Raw genomic sequence first — 22,652 nt, forward strand, 5'->3', positions numbered from 1 at the left:
TGGATCTGGCAGTCATTTACTTCAGCAAATTCCAGCAACTTCATGTTCTTAAACAAGGCTGTAAATTGAGGACGGTGATTCGAGACGGGCGTCTCGACATTTGGATTGGTTTGATTCAATCTACATTGGAGGCGGGTACCTCTTGACTTATCTTTTATGATATTGTCATTGGATATGCATAGTATTTTATAACTACAAGCAATGAATATGTTTGCCTTTGGTATGTCACTGTTTGATATCCATAGCATGTTAGATTTGTCACCTGTGAAGTATCCGTACTTATATCTCGTGATTTGTTGCCATGAGTACCTTATTGCCATGAGTATCTTAGTTTCTAGAGTGACATACCATGCTTTACTGAGGTTAGGGTTAGACTCTGGATTTTTGTTTCTGACATGTATATCCAAATTATCTGATACTTAGGTTTTTATGCCATGCTTGGATTGTGTATTTCTATTGGTATATCATATATGATTCGTGTACCTAGATCTTGTGGTTTTGATCTGTACATATTGTAGGTACATATGCTATGGAAGGGGGATATGTTTAGGATCTAGGTTGTTATGCCATAGAGGACCAGTATACCCTAGATCCGTGGATTTGACATACTGATACTGTGGTACCCATATTATGTATATATGAATTTTTCTTTATGCTGATCAGGACATTCCATACTTATTATGTTCAGGACATAGGTTTTTGATATTCTATCTGACCTGTGTACTCTAGATCTTGGTATGTGACCATCGATTTTACTGTACTCATTTTATACATATGGATATGGTTATATTGATCAGTTTATGACCATGCTTAGTATCATGCATCATGATTGCATGCTGCGCGATTGTCGGCTCTACTATGGTTGAGCACATCGCCAGTTACATGTACTGCACACACCACCACTCATGGATTAGTGGTATATCAGACAGGTGTGTGGCGGTTCTGCTGTTTGGCTCCGTTGGTCTGAGGACTCAGCGTGGTAGCCGGCAGTCAGTTCCGCTCTGTTTGGCTCTGCTGGCATTTAGTGTAGCAGCGTAGTAGCCGGCAGACGGTGGACTCTGTTTGGCTCCGTTGGTCAGGTGACTCAGCGTGGTAGCCGGCAGAGATACCTCCCCGTCATCGTGTACCGGGAGATGAGAGCATTGAGCTCCCCCATTTATGATTTGGGGTCACAGGACAGGAGTACTCCGACAGCATCCCGTCTACTCGGTCACTCATCAGGAGTAGTGACGACAGAGTGCACGGTTGTCACAGCCCTACCCACTCGGTCTCACCATTTGTGTGTGAGATGATCGATGGCGTCGGGGTGACCAGGGCGCATCATTAGCATCATATGCATTGATGCATTTATATTTTATGATTGTGTTTGCATTTGGTTCTGCATTTTGGTTGATACATACTTTTGACTGCATACGGGATTATTGACACTTCGGTTTGCGACCCTTTTGTCGGGATAGGAGTTCCTGGTGACAGCTTCCTCGGTTACCTTTCGGTTTTGTATTCCTATATATGATTAGGAAGCTGTATTCCATGTTTGTTGCTGTTAGATATATCTTACTACTCATGTCCATTGGTATTCGTTGAGTTGTTGAACTCACCCCCGTTGACACTATCTTTTTCAGGTAGCAGGTTATTTATGGTGTCGCTTGGAGCATCCTGTCTGCTGGTCCCCACGTCACATCAGAAGATTTATCAGTTCACGTATGTTTTGTTTGTTTATGTATCAGTTTGTTTAGCTCTGTACTCCGGTTTTATTTTTTTAGTGTTGATGTTGATATGTGGTATTTTGTATTTGTTATTGGTTGTGTAAGCCTAGCCGGCTAGCAGTCTTTGTGTGTTGGTTTTGTTCCAGCCGAGTGGGCTGATGATATATATATAACTGCGTGGTTGTGTGTATATATTCCAGCCGCCTGTGGCTGATGTATATTGTGTATGTAGAAAGTTTCAGATTGTCCGCCGTACAGGGGAGGTGCTGCCGAAATTTCTTCGGACAGGGACTCCTCCGGGGCGTGACAGTGGGTGTCCGACAAGGCCTATCATACAACATTTCAAACGGTGTCATCTGGATAGCCAAATGAAAGCTGTTGTTGTAGGCGAACTCTACCAATGGCAAATGATCCTCCCAACTGCCTCTGAAATCCAATACACAAGATCTCAGCAAGTCCTCTAGAGTTTAAATGGTCTGCTCTGACTGTTCATCAGTCTGCGAATGGAAAGTTGTACTGAAACGAAGCTGAGTGCCCAGGGCTTGCTACAAACTCTACCAGAATCGGGACATGAACCGTGGATCTCTATCCGAAATAATAGTAAAAGGAACACCATCTAATCTGATGATCTCTCGACAATACAACTCTGCCAATCGATCTAGAGAATCGGTCTTCCGGATCTCTAAGAAGTGCGTGGATTTGGTTAATCGATCAATGACTACCCAAATCGTGTCATGGCCTCGCCGTGTCCTAGGCAATGCCACCACAAAATCCATAGTGATGTGATCCCATTTCCACTCTGGAATCGGAATCCTCTGAAGTAATCCGGCAAGTCTTTGGTGCTCAACCTTCACCTGTTGACAGACTAGACATCTAGTTACAAATTCTACAATGTGTTTCTTCATGCCGTTCCACCAATAAGAACACCTTAAATCTCGATACATGCGGGTCCCGCCTGGGTGGATAGCAAATCGAGAGCGATAAGCCTCCTGAAGTAGCTCTTGCAAGATCGGATGAGTCTGAGGTACGCATAATCTACCTCAGAAATATATAATACCCTCCTCATCTCGTGTGAACTCGGTTTGCTGTTCGGAAGTTATCTGGCTACCAATGGACTGTAAGTGATGATCACCGACCTGTGCCTCTTGGATCCTCATCCTGATCGACGACTGAGCAACCATGGTAACCAACAACCCTACTCTGTCCGTCTCTGCTCCTGAAGACCCAACTCGGAAAACCCCTGAATTAAGTCAGTGACTGAAGCTCGATGGCAAGACAAAGTCCCTCTGGACTTCCTGCTGAGTGCATCGACAGCCACATTAGCTCTCCCCGGATGGTAGCTAATGGTACAATCATAATCCTTCAGGAACTTCATCCATCTCCTCTGTCGGAGATTGAGTTCCTTCTGAGTGAAAATATATTTGAGACTCTTATGATCCGTAAGAATCTCAAAGGTAATGTCGTACAGATGATGTCGCCAAATCTTCAGAGCAAAGATGATGGCGACTAGCTCCAAATCATGTACTGGGTAGTTTTTCTCATGCTCCTTCAACTGACGAGAAGCATAGGAGACTACCCTGCCATGCTTCATCAAAACAGTGCCCAAACCCTGAAGAGACGCGTCGGTGTAGAGTACACATCCATCCTCTCCGGAGGGTAAAACCAAAACTGGAGCCGACACTAATCTCCGCTTCAACTCCTGGAAGCTGGTCTCGCAGTCCTCAGTCCAAGTGAACTTCACGCCTTTCCTAGTTAGGCGTGTCAGTGGCATAGCAATCTGGGAGAAACCCTCGACGAATCGTTTATAATATCTAGTTAGTCCCAGAAAACTACATATCTCTTGAACTGATTTCGGTTGGATACACTGTAGGCATTGGGGGCACGGGCGCTGCTGGTGCCGGGTACACGGTAGTTCCATGTGGTGGTGGTGTCGGGTATGCCGCAGGCTCTGCTGGAGCAGGTGTCGGGTATACCAGTGGTACCCCTGGTGGTACCGTAAATACGGTAGGGGTGGGTACAGCCGAGGTAGGTACCTCTAAAGGAGCCATCGGGGTCTAAGAGCTCGACGCGTCCGCAATATCCTGATTCTGTCCCTGACTGACAGGCTCAACCCCAGTAGGTATCTCTGGCAAGTCCAGAGATTCCAAAGTCCTCATACGTGGCCGTCCATCACCATGTCTCGCAACTATACGTGTAGATCTCCTCATATTCGTTAAGTTATAACACAAATATCACTACAAATATAAAATCTATAAAATTACCATTATACCTATTTACCGTCTGGAGATGCTCTGTCGCTGTCCAGACCCCCTTTATGACCTCGGAATTCCATACGAGAAAACCAATGGAAATCCATACAAAAACTGAAAATAAGTACCCAAGTTCACTGGCAAACTTGGGCTAACCTAAAAATCCAAAACACCAAAAGCAGGTATTCGTAACCCGCTCTGATATCAAATAAATTAGTATCAGATACTCTTGAAAATCCGTAACACGAAAAACAACAAGTATCGCCAACCTGGCTCTGATACCAAATAAATTGTCATGCCCCAGGTAGTCCCTGTCCGAATTAAATTTCGGCAGCATCTCCCCTGTATGGGTGACAATCTGAAACTTATACATTGCCCTCAAGGCCACATATACCTCGGCCAACACGGCCGGAACAATAACAATAATAAAAATGCAACAACCAAGCATCCACGCAGTTTAATAGTAAACAAACTAAAGCAGTGATAAGAAAACCCAAAAATAACCCTACTCAACTACACCCATAATGCTCAAAAACACGACAAAACAAAATCCACTCACCTCTTCTGTCGTCCAGGCAGGCATGTAGTAAAACAAATCCACATAAACTCATCGACAACATCCATAAAGTAAACTAATACAAGTCCAGATAGTGCAATAAGAAAATAAGAACCAAAGTCCGAAAGCAACACATCCTCATGACCTGCAGGGGACTAGCGACTGGAACCCTCCAGACAACCTTAACCTGAAATGTAATAATAACCACGGGGTGAGTCAACTCCTCAGTGGGTAACAACTGATATGCATAATAAAAAAAATAACAACTAGCACTAATCATGCGTACAGTCTCCTGATATAAGAATGATAAATACAACTGAAATAAACAGGAGAGAACTGTATTAACCTGGACCTGAGTATAAGTATAACAATCCAAAAGGTATAGAAATCCTGTATGCATGTCAAACAAATGCATCCATCCAATATGCAGCAAATAAATATAGCAAACACAAGCAATATATGCATCAATGTGTATGATGCCAATGACATGTCCTGGTCACCCTTGACGCCAGTCAGCCATCTCACACACGATGGTGAGACCGAGTGGGTAGGGTTGTGACAACCGTGCACTCTGCCGTCACTGCTCCTGATGAGTGACCGAGTGGACGGGATGCTGTTATAGTACACCTATCCTCCTACCCCAAATAATAAGTGGGGGAGCTCAATGTTCTCATCTCCCTAAGCCAGTCCAGAGGAGGGATCCCTGACGTGCTACCACGCTACGTCATGCTACCCATGAGTGGACCAGCGGAGCACCGACAGAGCACCTGCTGCAAGACATCCTTCCTGATAAAAACCAATACCCCATGAGTGGTTGTGTGTGCAAATCCATGTAACTAGCGACGTGCTCAACAATAATAGAGTCGACTATCGCACAACATGCAATCATGCGAGATGGTGCATGACACTAAGCATAGAAAATATCCTGAACCTATCCATATATATAATGTGTACCCTAAAACTAATTGACCAAATCAATGGTCAAGGTACACAGGTCAGAAAAGGTATCAAAACCTAGATCCTAAACATAATAAAAACATGGTTGTGTCATTATCCCTATAAGCATGTATAATCATGTAGGTACTAACATGAAGTGCATAACAAATAAACAAAACAAGCATGTAACAGATCGAGTAGTGACCAACTGAAGCAGATAAGAAACATAATCATTGTTATTTGTTAAAAACACTACTATGCATATCAAATGACATAAAGTCAAAGTACCCGCCTCCAATCGAAAAGTCCAAACCGGTCCAAATTCGACGTCGAGATACTCGTCTCGCATCAAAGTCCTATGTCACCAATATATATATATTTTTATTTAACTACAATTCAAACGAATAGCTAAATAAAATTCCCTAGACTAATTTAGGGTAAAACCCTAATCATCTAACAAAATCCAATACACATGATCTACAACTAAGCAAATGCTAAATTCATAGATCACATAAATCACAAAATGTATCAATATCACCACTCTTTACCTAAAAATTTCTAAAAATTCTGGAAAATTTCCTTATCATTATTCGCCATTTTTTGATATTTTACAGATTTTCCCACCTGACTTCACTCGCTAGAATTTCCTCACTGCCTAGGTTCACTTACTAGGACTTCCCAATTGCCTGGCTTCGCTCACCAGGACTTTCTCACTGCTCGATTTCACTCATAGAACTTTCCATCTGTCTGGCTTTACTCACTAGGACTTTTCAACTGCCTGACTTTACTCACCAAGACTTTACATCTGTCTAGCTTTACTCACCAGGATTTTTCAACTGCTTAGCTTCACTCACCAGGACTTTTCATCTAGCCGTCTTCACTTACTAGGACTTTCCAACTGCCCAACTTCACTCACCAGGACTTTTGAACTATCCAACTTCACTCACTAGGACTTTTCAATCGTCCGACTTCACTCACTAGGACTTTACATCTGTTTGGTTTCACGCACCAAGATTTTTTACACCAAGGACGAGATACTTAAAGAATAACAGAGACAAGTCACAGAGTTAACAGAGCGTCTAGCGACGCAATATCTTGATGATCGTGAGGTACGTGGTCGAAGTCGTGACAGGCAAATTCTGGCTAAGAAAGTCTCATATTATGATCATAGTGCTCGAGATCTTAAAGGTCATAATTTTTTTTTTATTTTAATTTGGATAAAATTTTTCTTGAGAAAAATATGGATGACAAGATTGAAATAATCGGTGATCCAATTTATGATGAAGATGAGACTGAGTCGACTAGTGAGCCAATATATGATAAGGTACTTTATGGTGATGATTGTGAGATTTTAGTAATTCTTGAGATTATAGATGGCAGATCATCTAAGGATGCAGTGCATGTTCCATCAAAGTCGCCCATAAATTTGGTCGAGTTAATGTCAGAGGATCTTCTCTCCGTTCTACCAATTATGAAATGACTTTTGATTTACCAGGACTTGAGGACTTTTAATCTTGAAGATACTACCTTGAACTTGAGGATGAGTTCTTTACAACACAGTGAGTCGAACGAGGAGCATCCAATAGCACGATCAATTTATGTCCTCTGATATGACTATGTTCCCCTTCGAGCTATGACGAGAAGAAAATAAGGCTACCAACCTCCCTTTTGGGTATTGAAGAAGGGCGATCAATAGTACTGACAAAGAAGATAACCAACCCATGGCCTATAGACTTGGTTGCTCTCTATTCAAGTACCGGACGAGGCAGAATCATCTTTCTAGGGCCGACACGACCATACCGTGCCCCTGGCATGAGCGTATTATGCTATGTCTTTTGATGAACTCTAGATTTGGACTTTTAATTTTTTTTCTTTTATTTATTTTAAAGTTTTAGGATTGGTTTTCTTTTCAAAAAATTAGTTTAGATTTTCCTTTTTTTTAGGATGAGTTTTCTTTTATCTGTTGCGATTTTTTCTTATATCTTAGGTTATTTAACCAATGGTTGACTCTTGTAAAAATATGTTGAGTTTGGTTTTGATTTGAATAAAATTTTATTTTCATTTAAACCTAGAGGTGGCTCCTCTTTTTTTACGAATTATTTTCCTATATCTTTCTCTACAAACCTCTAATTTGAACGTTACACTAAGAGATTTTTCCTCTACGTCAGATAATCTCTTGTCAAAGCTGCAAAACTAGTATTTTTTATGTTGGTCCAATCCATGATGGAACTCAATATGACCCTTCAAATTTTAAAAGAGCATAACTTTTGACTCATGACTTGAAATCAGGTTATATTAGTGACCACGCGTGTAGAATTCGAAAACTTACGTTTCTTATTGGTGAAACTATAATCGCTAAATTTTAGCCCCAAATTCCACCGTTTAAACCCTTTTCATAGTCTTTTTACTATTTTTAGTAATTTTATTTTTAGGGTATTTAGGATAATTTTGGTATTTATGTATTTGTAGGAGAGAATTTGTCTACGTTATGTTTTGAGTTAAGATCGTTCAATTATGTACTTTTCTTTTTTGGTAAAAGATTTAGTTCCTTCCTTTAAAAAATTAGAATTAACATCGGTTAATTGTAATTTATTTTATTTATTTAGGTCTTTGGTTGTGATCTATATAAGAGTCTTATTTAGTTATTGAGAAATTATCTTTTATTCGTAATAAAATTTATTAGTGTGGTAAAACACGTATTTCTCTTCATTTTAAAAGGGTCCTCGTCTTGTTTTCTCCTCAATCTTCCTTTCTCGGTAGCCCACAAGATAATCATTATCCTATCCGATGTCAATTCTTTATCATGATTAATCAAGGGCATTACTCAATCAATGGTAGCTGATCCCTTCACTGACTTTCAAAATGGTTTCTCCTCCTGCAGAGATGACGCTGTTAAAATCAGAATGCAAATATCCCTTTGAGGTGATCATTTATAAAATAGGGTTAATCCTTCTTATTGGTTGATTCCTTAACATTGATAATATATTTGGTCAACTCCTTAGCTACCTGATGTGCCATTATGTTGGATTCTGGTGAAATCTAGGCATTAGTTTAAGCAAGCAAAATAGTTTCTTCTAGCCTTTTAACTACGAATCACTCCATAAACTAGATCAAATACATATTAGAATAAACCTGAAGCAAAACATTCAGTTAAACTTTACAAAAATTGGCATAAACTTTAAACATAATATTGAAAGTTCAATCAAGACTCAGTTATATATGTAAATATGAAGTGAACTTTCCTACTATCTAGGTTCCAACACAGAGATTGAAACATTATTTTCAGAAATTTTCATTAGAATTCCCTTGCTTCTACTAGAGTTTTCTCTCCTAGGAATGTCATTTGATTCACTGGTAGTGTTACGGTTACTGAGAAATGCTGGTGCTGAAGGAGTGGGAAGGTTGACAAAGAGGCTAGCTGTTGAGCATAAGCACAACATTGGCCATGGTGGGTCTTTGAATTGGGTCTTCTTGCATGCATAGTAACCCTATATGTATGCACCTTAATATTTGCGGAGCTTGATATTGTTCAACTAGACCTTGATCAATCACTCACAGGGCATTTCCTTGGGTCCAATGACGCCAGACCACCTAAAATGAGATGATAGCATGTGTAATTAAGAACTTTACTCTTTTTTGAATAAAATGTGTATCAAATTTCCATCACTCAATACAAGAGAGGATTAATACTTACATGAGTAACCATTTCAATTGGATATTCGGATCCTCGGTGACCATTATTCTTCTGACCAGTTAGGATCTCCAAGACTAACACACCATAGCTATACACATCTGATTTAACTGAGAAGAGTCCATGAAGGGCATATTCCAGTGTCATATATCCACTATCATTAGCAAGAAATACACTTTGAGACTTTCTCTATTATTCGAAACTTTCTGTTTATTTGATGTGGTAAATTTGGCCAACAATGATAAATAGAGTGTTTGCTTACAATGTTCCAGCAATTCTTCTAGTGTTTCCTTGGGTTTCATCTACACCAAAAAGCTTCGCAAGACCGAAATCTGAAATTTTGGGATCCATGTTTGCATCTAACAAGATGTTACTAGCTTTTAAGTCCCGATGAATGATCTTCCATGGTGAATCTTCATGAAGATAAAGAAGTCCTCGACTAATGCCCTCAATGATCTTAAACCTTCTTGCCCAATCCAACTGCTTTCTTTTTGAATTATCTGCACCATCCATATGTAATATTTGGTTACTAATTTTGATGATCATGGTGTGTGCAATAGAGGACAAAACTATTCATGTAATCTTATACATAACCAATATAAGAACATATATTTGAGAATGGAATTGAACAACTACACTACTAAGTACTCTATTTGATTAGCAAACTACTAGATAATCAATTCTATGGATTGAGGATATTGTCATGCAAAACAGAGACTGAAATTATACCAAACAAAAACTTGTCAAGACTTGTATTAGCAAGGTAATTGTAAACAAGTAGTTTCTCCTCTGAATCTAGGCAACAACCCAACAGCCGCACAAGGTTTCTGTGTCGAAGTTTGGCAACCAAAAACACTTCGGGGGCGTTTGGTATGCGCATTTTCCATTTTCATTTTCTGGAAAACGCGCGTTTTCTGGAAAATGGTGTTTGGTTTGCGTTTTCCGCGCGCGTTTTCTAAAAATTTGGCTATCGTTTTCTAGAAAAACAGAGAATGACAAAAAGTCGTTTTCTGTTTTCTAGAAAACGCGCGTTTTCCAGAAAATGAAAATGAAAACGGTACAAACCAAACGCACCCTTCATTTTTCAACTCATCTAGTCCTTGTCCTGAGCTTCTTGAAAGTCTTTTTACTGCTACATGCTCTCCGTTCTCCAGTGTTCCCTGTTGTCAAGTGTCACCAGAATTATTACTCATTTGTCAAGTGGAAGAATCATTCACAGTTATATAATGCATTCCTTAAATCTTAGGTTTGACCTTATAAACAGACCCAAATCCTCCTTCTCCCAACTTATTTCTATCAGAGAAGTTGTCTGTAGCTATCCTAATAGCCTCCATATCAAACAGTAGTGATTCTGTACCTCTTATGTCATGTTGATCTGTACAAAAAATATTTTCCGTGGTAAAGCATAAGCAGGTATATATGTTCAAACACCATATAATAATAGTTTAGTAGCCATACTGAATGTTGCTGCAAGTAGATTCCCTCTTCGTATCGTTGCTTTTTTTCTTCGACGGTAAATAAAAATGGCACAAAGGAATAACAGTGCTGCAGCAATAGAGACGACAATAAATAGAATTCTTCTCCCCGTGCTGTTTTTTCCTAAGCAAACATAAAAAAATAGATACAAATTTCATTGGAGGTCTAAAAGAGAAATTGTAACAGTGAATAAACATAAATGGATAAATTAATGAAAAAAGACAGATGTTTTATTAATCGTACTTGGGTGATCCAATTCTCCTGCGAGCCGAATATATAAATCATCTCCTCCAAGTACAAAAATCCTGAGATCCAACAGATCACTAGGCCAAGTTATGCATCCATAAAGCCCACTAATCACCGCATACGCCACTCAGGAGCAATCCTTCAAGCACAAATTCTTGCAGTCATCGAGACTCATGTTTCCTCGTGCTGTAGCGTTCTCAGGGTCGGGCATCTTCAAGTTCTGCACCTTTGAAAACTGGTTCGACGAGCAATTCAAAGGCTTCTCCCTCTGGCACCCGGCCTCGCTTCCGTTCTCTGCAATCTTTATGAACCCCTCCATGCAATCGCAGTTGACGGTATAGTAGTTCCAGGTGCACACGCTGTTGCGGCCGCAACGATTATACTCATCGCACTCGTTCTCCGGAACCGACCACATAAGTTGCCACTCTCCCTTGCCACCCCTGTCAAGAATCCAATTCTGGACGACTCCATTGGCATACAACACTGACCGTAACAACACCGGCGTCGGCGAGGACATGTAATTGACCGTAAAGTAGGTCTCATTCTCGTTGGAAACAAACTTGGGCCTTGCTGAGCTCGCCATCGGTGGAAGGCTGATGGATGCATATTCGTTCCATAGGCCGCCGCGATGGTATTTGGCGGATCTGTTCAACGTGATAAAATCCGGTATAGGTTGAGCACGAATCATCTGGATGTAGTCTCCCGGAGAAGGATCTCTGGAGTTTTCCCATGACACTTGCCGCCGTGATGTGTTGGTCTGGTTGACAAATCCAAACTTCATGCCAGGGAGATACGTCTGGCTGTCGGGGTGGTCGAAGCTCTGCCATAGAATCGAGTTGCTGTTGTTTAGCACGAGGTTTCCAGATTCTAAAAGCTGCAAGCGTGCAGAATTGAGTTCTGTGGATCTCGTTCCCGTCGACCAAACAATTTTGTCTTCCTAAAATAAGACAAGATTTCCATCGGAAGTGAGGTTGAAGGATGCCATGGATGTATTGACAGACTTGTTCCGATTGGCGATCCATACTACAGTAGCTTCTTGCGGTGTGAGATTGCAGTACCAGATTCCTAAAGATCCATTCGCTGAACTATCATTTAGACTGAAGAAGCCCAGTTGGAACAATTCTCCTGTCGATATCAAGGTTTGTCCCTTGACAAGTGAGCTATTCTGGATCATGGTAGCTCCTGTACCAACGTCATAAATAAATAAAGAAATATTTACCAAATAACATTCCTATTATTATTATTTCTAAATCTCCATCCGCCACATCTGATTTGCTCTATTTTTTGTCCTCTATTTTTTGTCCGTCCAAATCAACCATCCGCTGGCTAGTTGAAAATTGATTAAAAACGCTCTCCTATTTTACGATCCTATGAATTCTAAATTTATATCAAATAAACATTATTATATTTTAAATATATTTTCCTTTATTTTGAAGTACTGACGAACTAAAAGTATTTTCTAAATTTATCTATAACCATTTAAACTTTATAAAATTGTCAAATATTCTTGACCACTAATATTGTCCAAAAATATTTGACCTAAAGGTCTTAAATTTATGTCAAATACTTCTATTATTTTATTGAATTTTGATAAATAAGCATCATCCCCAGTGCACAAAGTGACCCCGGAGAAAAATTCATTCTACGCAGTCTTACTTATAAGATCGAGATTATTTTCAAAATTCGAATCCGTGACCTTTTGATCACATGGTAGCAATTTTACTATTGCACCAAGACTCTCCTTCATTCTAGTTATAGTGTTCCCGAGTTATAAACGCATAAAAAAATTTAGAAGTTTTTAATCGATTAGAATAGCGTCTAATTGACAATTAGGTGAAGTCCCAAAGGATGAGTTTATTTAAATATTTAGTAAAATTAAATGTGATATATTATTAAAATAAATTAATAAAATCCATAACAATAAACTTGGATATCTTTCTTAAACGTACCAGAAGATGAGGACTGACCAAGGATGAAGAGCATGAGTGCTAACAGATAAAAAAAGAGCTGCATCTTCCCAATGGAAGCTTAAGCTTTATGATTCTGCGTTTGCTTGCGCCTGCTGCAATACAATCTGCTCTATTACCTTTTAGAGTTGCTACAAGTCCTAACAAAAAGTCTCAATTTATTACCTTTTAGAGTTTCTAGTCAACGCGACTTAGCTTAAGATTTAGAGAACTGTGTGCGTGATTAATTTGGAGAGTTGAGAATGGCGGACTAATTCAATAAATTGTCAACATCTGATTGGAAAAATAGATTGTTAACACCCGATTAGAAAGAGTCAACAATATTTATTATCAGATTGAAAAATGGAAATGAAAAAGTTCCTCTCAATCCCTTTCAATAATTATGACCATGATGACTAAATCATGCTTGCATAATTTCTTTGATTAGTGATAACATAGCAAGATCTAAGATAAGAAAAATGTGTTACGATGAAAATGGTTCAGTATTAACCATTCAAAACTAGAATATTCAGTAATATGTAGGGTTGAAAATAGAGCAGAAAAGACAAATAGAACTAAATCAAATCAAATAAAAGAAATATAAAAAAAATTGGCTTCTTGGATTTTTGTTTTCATTTTAGATTGATTTAGGTATAAAGGTATACATGCATACATATCAAAATGGCAAAACCAATATATCATTTGATGAATCTTTGGTATGAAAAATTGAAATACATTTTATTTTCATTTCAAGTTTGGTTCGGAATTACCAATTTTGGCTCAGTTCAACTTACGTTTGAAAATTTTTCATAATGCCAATTCAATTTGGTCTGAACTTGTTTAGTAAATAGACAAATGAATCATGTTGACTCAAGTACTATGAAGTAAAGTTAAGGGTGTTAGTTAGTCAGTCTCCCCAAATAAATCAACTCGAACCAAATAGTTTGGTTTAATTACTTTGACCAAATTGATACGATCGATTTTTCAATCGATCAAAGTAAAACTAAATTTGGCTTATGACTGGAGATTTTTTTTTTTAAAGAAAAAAAAGTTGGTTGTCGGCTCCATGTTGTTTCCATTTTTTTTTTTAATCGGATGTTGACAAATTATTGAATTAGTCAGCGATTCTACAAATTAGGCAGACAGACAGTTCTTTCAGTATTAATTTCCAGACACAGCCAAGTCCATTGACTTACTTCTTGCTCTACGATTCGATTTTCAAACTGTTATTCCACCACAAAAAAATAAATAAGGTGTTAAATTGAGATCATAAATTGAGATTTTTGTAAAAATTTGTAGCAACTCTAAAAGGAAATACAATAGTAGATTTCAGGTGCAAGCAGTGCAAATCATAAAACTTCTACAGTGCAGATGCAGCTCTTTCCTTTTCAGTTCCGGGAAATAATAGTAGCAGTAATATTCTTCGTTTTGGGGGAAAAAAAAAATCTTAGTCCAGAAATACATTAATTATAACACCATACTCGTAGGATTTTATACATTTATTTATTGACTTTTGTGCAGAAGATACAATGATCTAGAACTGCCCATGGAATGGATATACATAGGGATCTGACATGACAATCTCTCAACCGGAGAATGCGACGAAGTATGGACGGCCAAAAGGATCAAGCCCTTCATCACTTCTACAACATCCTTCAACCTGACCTCCAACGGAAGTCTATCCTATTTGGCTAAGAAACAATTGTTTGTTGGAACTCAATCGTTTGATTCAACATCCAAAAAACTTGCATGAAGGCCCCCTTGAAATAGGGATCATATGAAAAAAAATGTCTCTTTATCAGTGCACAAATTTGAATGAAACTTAATAATAAGGGGTTTCACAGAGAAATCTTGTTAATCTTCAATATAAGAGATGGGCATCTATCTTTTCATTATTGAATATATATAAGAGGCCAGATTCCTCCATTAGTATATTTGTTCACATTAGTTAATTCGACAAATTTCATAAATGTTTAAAATATATTAATTCCTCTAATCTTGCAAAAATGGATCTTTAGATAGAACTAAATATTTATGCTCTTGATATTTCAGATGGGTTTCTTCAGTCTAGATGACAGTTCAGGGAAGGGATTCATAGGAATTTGTACTGCAATCTCACACCAGAAGGCACTGTAGTATGGATTGCCAATAGATAGAAAAGGAGCAGATCTTTTAGTCTATAAAAAAGTGGATAAGGGATGGTCAACTTCCAATTGCGACCGGATCGTAATTGCGATCCGGCCGCAATTAATTAATTGCGATCATTTCATGGGTTCACCGTCCACATCAGGTTATAATTTGGATCAGAGCGGCGGCCAAAGGCCCCGGAGATCGTCGGAAGTGGACAAGTATCCAGGTTATCGGGCGCTGAGCAGGGGACGACCTCCAAGCGGCCTCCGGCTGCCCGCTCTGATCCAAATTATAACCTGGTGGGGACGATGAACCTACAAAGGAATTACAAACAATTACGGCTGGAATTGAGAGTGGAGTATCCTCTGGTCCAGGAGATCTGATCTTAGAAAGAAACAAGTCTCAACAAATCCATGGCATCCTTCAACCTCACTTCCGATGGAAATCTAATCTTATTTGAGGAAGACAGAAATGTTTAGTCGATAGGACAAGATCCACGGGACAGAATTCTGCACGCTTGCAGCTTTTAGATGCTGGAAACTTCATGCTGAACGACAACAACTCGATGCTATGGCAGAGCTTACACCACCCAAGCGACCGCCATGCGTATCTCCCTGCCATATATGAAGCTCGGATTTGACTTCCAGGCCAATACTTTACGGTGGCAAGTGCCTTCTCCGGGAGACTACGCCCACATGGTTCTTGCGCTATCTGTTCCGGAGTGGTCCATGGAACGAACATTGGTTCATCCGCAATCCATTGATGTCGAGCAGCCCCTGGCGAACTCAGTAACCTTCACGTTTGAGTCCAACCAGAATGAGAGCTACTTTAAGACTTATATGGCCTCGCCGATGCCGGTGCTTTAACAGTGGGTGTTGTGCATGCACCGATGGAACCTTCCAGCGTTGGCCCTAGACAGGGGTGGCAAGGGAGAGTGACGACTGTTTGGTTCCGTGCCAAATTAAACATAAAACATACAGCAGACAAGGGAATATAATCCACCCGAGATCCAAGCAAATTTTAATATATTACCTTTTTTGATGCGTAAAATTTTCGTGGATCTGGCGAGTGAAGTTAATCTGAGCATAATCCATATGTTCACGCCTCCATAATATCCATACAAATATAGCCGTCACCTGTCTCACGAGTACGATTAAAGTATCAGGTAACCCAAGCCGTAGTTTTAGCTATTATTTAAATTTGAGACCGAACCCTAACTTTTAGGGTTGACACAATCTTATCCAATAAGATCGCGCTCAAATCTACTGAACCTTCAAGTCTATATAATAAGGCATTGTTCTTTTATTCTATTTTTCATGCATATCCAAAATGCAAATAAAAATACAAACATGGATATAAAAAGCATTGGCTTTATTTGGTTTGAGCTTGTTTGAAACAAAACTCAAACCTATATTTGAATAATCCATTAATCCAATATATTTAAGATTCATTTGGAAAGGGAGTCTTGGCGCAATAGTAAAATTATTACTTTGTGACTAAAAGGTCACGAGTTTGAATTTTGAAAATAACTTTTTATAAAAAGTAGGGTAAGACTATGTATAATGGATCCTTCTCCGGGATCTCATACGACGGAGTTTCATGCACCGGCTCCGTTTTTATTTATTTATTTAAGATTCAATTGATTGACCTAGTAATCCAATAAAATTAACCCATTAATCATTTTAATTTAATTTACATAAAAGCTTAGGCATATTTTCCAAGCAATAGGTTTTAATTTGTCGTCACTCCCTTACATTTTGGTGTTCTCTCCCTCTCGCGCGACCACGCCGCACCACCCGAATCACCCTGATCGCCGCTCTTGCCACACCACCGACCCTCTCTGGCCTGAGCGAGAAGCCATGGGTTTGTCTTTGTGTGCCATCTCCCCTCTTCCCTTGCTTCCAATCTCACAGCAATTGTTTCCCTTCGTCTCTAACTTTGTGTGCTCCGCCAACCACCGATTGTCGAGTATTAACGACGACCACTGCGATGAGCCGGTTCATCGCTGGTGCAACCCCTCAGCAGTCACCATCGCCAGTTGTAGCCGCAACAAGTGGTGTGGGCAGCCTCTCTCGGCCTCCTCGCGCCAAGTAGCTCCGCTGCCGCCCTTACCCTCTTCTGTGCCCTAGATTGCCGATTGTCGATCCCTACTGCCGCTCCTGCTCATCGCCGTGAGTGGCCACCACCTGATCCAGCCAGCTGTCATCGCTAGCTGATTTCTACTACCGCTGTTTGAGTCGATTCTCGGCTATTGGGTCAACAGGCGTGGATCATGGCAGGAGAGGAAGGGGCCAAACAATAGATTTGTTCTTGGAGCACAGCTGGGATCAATTGCGCAAAACATCTTTTTTGATGAAGGAAACTGATACGAGATGAGCGTTCTGACATAGGATTTATTTATAATGATCTACAGATAAAGACGAGTTCTTTTTCCTTGATCTCTATAGTTCATTGTACTTAGTGCATGGATTATCTGATGGATTAGGTTGTTTTATCTTAACTCCACCCGTATTTTATCTATGTTTGATACTTATATGCTTAAATTTTGAGATAATCTTTTTATTATCCATACAGCCCCATTGTTTGATATTGTAAGGTACACACGTGTATGATAGAAATTTACATTAAGATTGTTTATATGCAGTAGCGTACACATGTATCGTATCTATTTAAGGTGTTGCTATTTACTGTATATATTATTAGTAGTCACATGTTGGATCTTTTCATGCATGTACGATATATGTGATTGATGGATTATGTTTCTGGATATGTATGTAGTGTGTGCGTCGTCTGTGTATTGTTGGAGGTATTATGTTGATTATACCTATGTTGAGTGTCCACATATGTTTGGTATGCATTATTGGAGATATCTTGTTGATTGTACCTCTGTTATCTGTGTACCGGAGTTTGGTGTGTACTATTAGAGGTATCTTGTCGATTATACCTTTGTTGTTATATGCACACATGTCAAGCATGTTTATTTGGAAGTATCTTAATGATTAGAGCATCATTCGAAGCTCCCACTGTGACGTGGCTTCGCTCGAAGGAGCTCTCTCCCATAGTGGAGGGAGCTTCTTTGTTAATTACAAGGAAGCGACTCCGTGTTCACGGAGCCGCTTCTTCATTGTTTCTTCTTCTTTTTTTTTTTTAATTTTTTATTAAATGCTTTTATTTCTGAGTTAAAAAATAAAAATATTAAAATATAAAAAACAATTTGTGATTAATAATATGTGAATTTAAATTTTATTTCTGATTAATATTTTATGAATTTAAATTTTATTAAAATTTAATTATATATAATGTAGAATAGAAAGGTGAGAAAAATATATATAATGAAAAGTATGGGGCCCATGAAGGAGTTGTTGAGAGGTTTTTTGATAGCGGAAATATATGAGATTTTTTTATTTTTGATGTGGCGTAGGTGTGGCAACAAAGAAGCTTATGGAGAGGTTCCACGACTATGGATACTCTTATACCTTTGTTGTGCGTGTACACGTGTGGCTAGTGTGTATTATTGGAGGTATCTTGTCAACTTAATCTATGTTGTGGTATGTGTACATGTGTCGGGTGTGTACTATTGGAAGTATCTGATTGATTATACTTATGTTAAGTATTCATACGTGTCTGATATGTACTTTTGGAGGATTATGTTAACACGTGTCTGGTGTGCACTATAGGTGTTATTGCTTATTCTATATGTTGTATGGTGGACACCCATTGGACCTTTTTATACATATAGACTTAGGTGATTGATAGATCATGTACTGAAGGTACTTATATGGATTGGGATATGCATTGATGATGATCGTGTCAGTATCATAATTATTTATATCAAGTTCATTATTGCACTATATGTATACTAACAACCATTGCTCCCTTGCGGTATGAGCAAGTTTGACGACCATTGCTCTCTTGCGGTATGAGCTAGTTTGACAACCAGTGCTGTCATATGGTATAAACTAGTTTGACGATCATTGCTTCCTTGTAGTCATAGCCCATTGACAGTGATTGTTATATATCTGGACTTGCATGTATCCTGTCGGCCAAGGCTTCCATCTCGTTGTAGGTTGAGATCAGAGTCAGTCGACAGTGATTATTATACATCAAGGTTTGCATGTATCCTATCAACCAGGGTTGTCTTCTGTTGTAGGTTGAGGTCAGCCAGTTGATGGTGAGTGTTATATCCTTGGCTGCCATAGTGATCTATGGTAAAGTGATCTCACACAGCCTGTAACTAGATAGCTACTTCCTATCTGCCCAAAGTTATCAATGGTAGAGTGATCTCGCACAGACAGGGACCCTGACATTTCGAACTGTCTACAGTGATCTATGGTAGAATGATTTTGAATAATCCCTAACTAGATAGCTAGATGACTTAGTCACTTATATTTTTTGTAGTGGAGCATTGCTCTCACATATGATGGTTTGCTTATGGTTTTATCCTTGGGTGTATACCCCAGGCTGCTCACAGTGATCTGTGGTAGAGTGATCTCGCACAGCCTGTATCTAGATAGCTATTCATGTCTGCCCACAGTGATTTATGGTAGAGTGATATTGCGCAGACAGGTACCCTAACATTTTGGACGACCCACAGTGATCTGTGGTAGAATGATCTCACGCAGTCCCTAGCTCGATAGCTAGATGTCTTGGTCACTTGTGGAATGCTTGTGGTGGAGCGTTGCTCTCATATACAATGTACTATTTGTGGTGGAGCGTTGCTCCCACATACGATAAATTGCTTGTAATAGACCGTTGCCCCATATATTATGTATTCTTATAATGGAGCATTGCTATCACATTTGATGATCTATTACTGTTATATGTACTGACACATGCTTAGGTTTTGTTGTACCCATGTGGCTTATGTTGTAGACACATATTGCATATATTTGAAATTTTGTCATGTTTTATATATGTTCATTTTGTTAGGGTCGATTTATAGCTAGAGGGAAGGTGAATAACTCGTCGCGCGCTCGTTGCCTGCTTCGTGATGGTGATGTGCAGCGGAAAGAACACGAAACAACAATACAACACTAACAAGTAGGATTTACTTGATATCCACCTCAAGAAGAGGTGACTAATCCAAGGATCCACACGCGACACACACTCCACTAACAAAAACACTCCTTCTCGGTAACTTCCGGAGGTGGAGAAACCTCGTACAAGACTCACCCAAGCATACAACTCAACACAAAAAGAAAATACAAAGAATACAACTGAAAAAATCTTTCTTCTTGCTCACTTGATGCTTGTAGATGCCTTTTGAACCTTGGAAGTGCAACAACACTTGTCTCCAAGAGCTTCCAAGAACTGGCATCGAGTAGTCGAAGAAGTCGTATGAAGATCGGGAGCAGAGATACAAAGAAGAAGCTCACCAACGGCTGTATACTTTGCGCTCCTAGGGCTCCCAATCGATTGGGCATGCTCCCAATCGATTGCCACGTCAGATCCGTGCCATCCCATCCGTCCATCACTCGCTACCTGCACAACGATCACATCCCAATCGATCGGCTGATCGATTGGGGAGGCTTGAATCGATCGGTCGATTGATTCAGAACGCCTCTGTGCTCTCTGGACGAAGACTTGAATCGATCGACCGATCGATTCAAGCTTCCTCGCGATCGCACGAGAAAACCAGCTGGATTGGGCACCTCTCTATGCTCGTGATACTTGCTCCCAATCAATCAGCCGATCGATTGGACCGCTACTTGTCGCAGCACTCTCCAATCGATCGACTGATCAATTGGGCTTGGGTCAATCGACCAACCGACCAATTGCCCCAAACTTGACTTGCCTAAACTCAAGTCCAAGGTTCCCAATCCTAACATCCAGTCAACCGTGACATGTTGGGACTCCTTCTGCCTAGCATCTGATCAACCTTGACCTGCTAGGACTTCTTCGCCAAGTGTTCGGTCAACCCTTTGACCAACTTGGACTTTTCTCCTCCTGCCAAGTGTCTGATCAACCTTGACCCACTTGCACTTACCGTCTCATGCCAAGTGTCCGGTCCTCCATGACCCAGTTGGACTTCCACCAGATGTCCGGTCAATTTTGACCCATCTGGATTTTCTTATGCTAAGTATACGATCAATCTTTTGACCTACTTGGGCTTCCCAACACCAGGTGTCTAATTAACCTTGACCCATCTGGATTTCCACGTGTCTGGCTTCACTAACCAAGTCTTTCCATCTGCCTAGCTTCACTCACTAAGACTTTCCATCTGCGTAGCTTCACTCACTAAGACTTTCCATCTGTCTGGTTTCACTCACTAGGACTTTCACCTAATTTCACTCACTAGGGTTTACTGACTAGGATTTTCACCTGGCTTCACTCACCAGGATTTTTCCACTGCCCAGTTTTACTCACCGGGACTTTCACTTGACTTTACTCACCAGGATTTCCCAACTTCCTAGCTTCACTCACCAGGGCTTCCTAGTCAAGTATCCGATCAACCTTGACCTACTTGACTCTTCTTCGCATCAAACTAGTCATCTCTTGACCAGAGGAGAATTGCTCCAACAATCTCCCCAATCGAACGATTGCACCTGCAATCTTCATGTATTCGAAACCCAAATATCAAGACTCAAACTTAAGCCAACTCAAGCTTAGTCAACCTAGTCAACCTGACCTAGGGAATATTGCACCAACAATCTCCTCCTTTTTGATATTTGACAATACCTTTAAGTTAGGCTAATCTCATAGTCTCAACTTATTCTTCATGCTAATAACCTTTGGATAATGAAGGCAAAATTTAGACCCTACATTCTCTCCCAAACTTTCCTTGTAGGACAAAGGCCTAACTTAAATCCTACATTCTCCCCCTATTGGCACACATCAAAAACTCTCCTCTTGAAGAGTTACTCAACATTTTTCACAACCTCACATGTTGTTCACAATACTACAATGAAGGTCACATACATTTCATTGTATCCAATGCTCACCCTTGAGCATTACCCAAGCCAACAATGAAGGTCTCATACCTTCATTGTATCTAATGTTCATCCTTAAGCATACACAACTTAACAATGAAGATATCCGCTCTCCATTATTTTTCAATACTCAACCTTGAGCATTTACAATAAAGAAGGTTAACCACCTTCCAAGGTGTCGGAAAAATATTTCCATGTTTTTAAAAAGTAACTCCCCCGAAAGACATGTTTCAAACTTCTGTCATTGCACCAACAATGACTTAGAATCCTTAAACTTTTATAAAACCCAAAATTTGAAGTTTTGAGATTCAAAAATCCAGTATTGAAAATAAACCTCAACCTAAACTTCAACCTAGTATTCCTTAATCATTTCTCCTTGTTTTCATCATGAAAACTACCCCTAAATGTGTACAAATGTATTTCAAGGGGTTAGGAATGGTTAAAGAGGCTAAAAATGGCTTAAAGTACCAAAATCAGATTTTCCCAGCAAAATCAACCTTTTCAATCGATTGGGTTGGGACTTAATTGATTGACACTGGTTTCAATCGATCCACTAATCGATTCAGAGAGGTTCTATACGCAGAAACTGCCTCTAAATCGATTGTCTGATCGATCCAGACATGAATAGATCGACCGGTTGATCAATTCCGTGAGCTACTGCTCACGGGAAACACATCCCAATCGATTGACCAATCGATTGGGATCCTCCAATCGATCGACTGATCAATTGGGACTCTGATTTCCTGAAATTCAATTTCAACGAAATCAGAAACTCCCCAAAAATTCT

The 22,652-nt window shown here is 39.7% G+C and overlaps 2 protein-coding genes across 2 annotated transcripts; both read right to left on the reverse strand.

Moving 5' to 3' along the window:
* Positions 1-8,999: 8,999 nt before the first annotated feature.
* On the reverse strand, positions 9,000-11,323 carry LOC121972590 (cysteine-rich receptor-like protein kinase 15). Its single transcript, XM_042524243.1, has 8 exons — positions 10,858-11,323; positions 10,597-10,737; positions 10,392-10,513; positions 10,211-10,298; positions 9,868-9,993; positions 9,401-9,638; positions 9,142-9,292; positions 9,000-9,038 (listed from the first exon to the last, which is right to left on the reverse strand). The coding sequence occupies exons 3-8, from the start codon at positions 10,470-10,472 to the stop codon at positions 9,000-9,002; spliced, it is 723 nt and encodes a 240-aa protein (XP_042380177.1). The 5' UTR covers positions 10,473-10,513; positions 10,597-10,737; positions 10,858-11,323.
* Positions 10,988-12,034, reverse strand: LOC121972591 (S-locus-specific glycoprotein S13-like). Its single transcript, XM_042524244.1, has 2 exons — positions 11,888-12,034; positions 10,988-11,797 (listed from the first exon to the last, which is right to left on the reverse strand). The coding sequence occupies exons 1-2, from the start codon at positions 12,032-12,034 to the stop codon at positions 10,988-10,990; spliced, it is 957 nt and encodes a 318-aa protein (XP_042380178.1).
* Between the last annotated feature and the right edge of the window lie 10,618 nt (positions 12,035-22,652).

This window comes from Zingiber officinale, chromosome 4A (genome assembly GCF_018446385.1).
Source record: "Zingiber officinale cultivar Zhangliang chromosome 4A, Zo_v1.1, whole genome shotgun sequence".
NCBI lineage: Eukaryota > Viridiplantae > Streptophyta > Magnoliopsida > Zingiberales > Zingiberaceae > Zingiber > Zingiber officinale.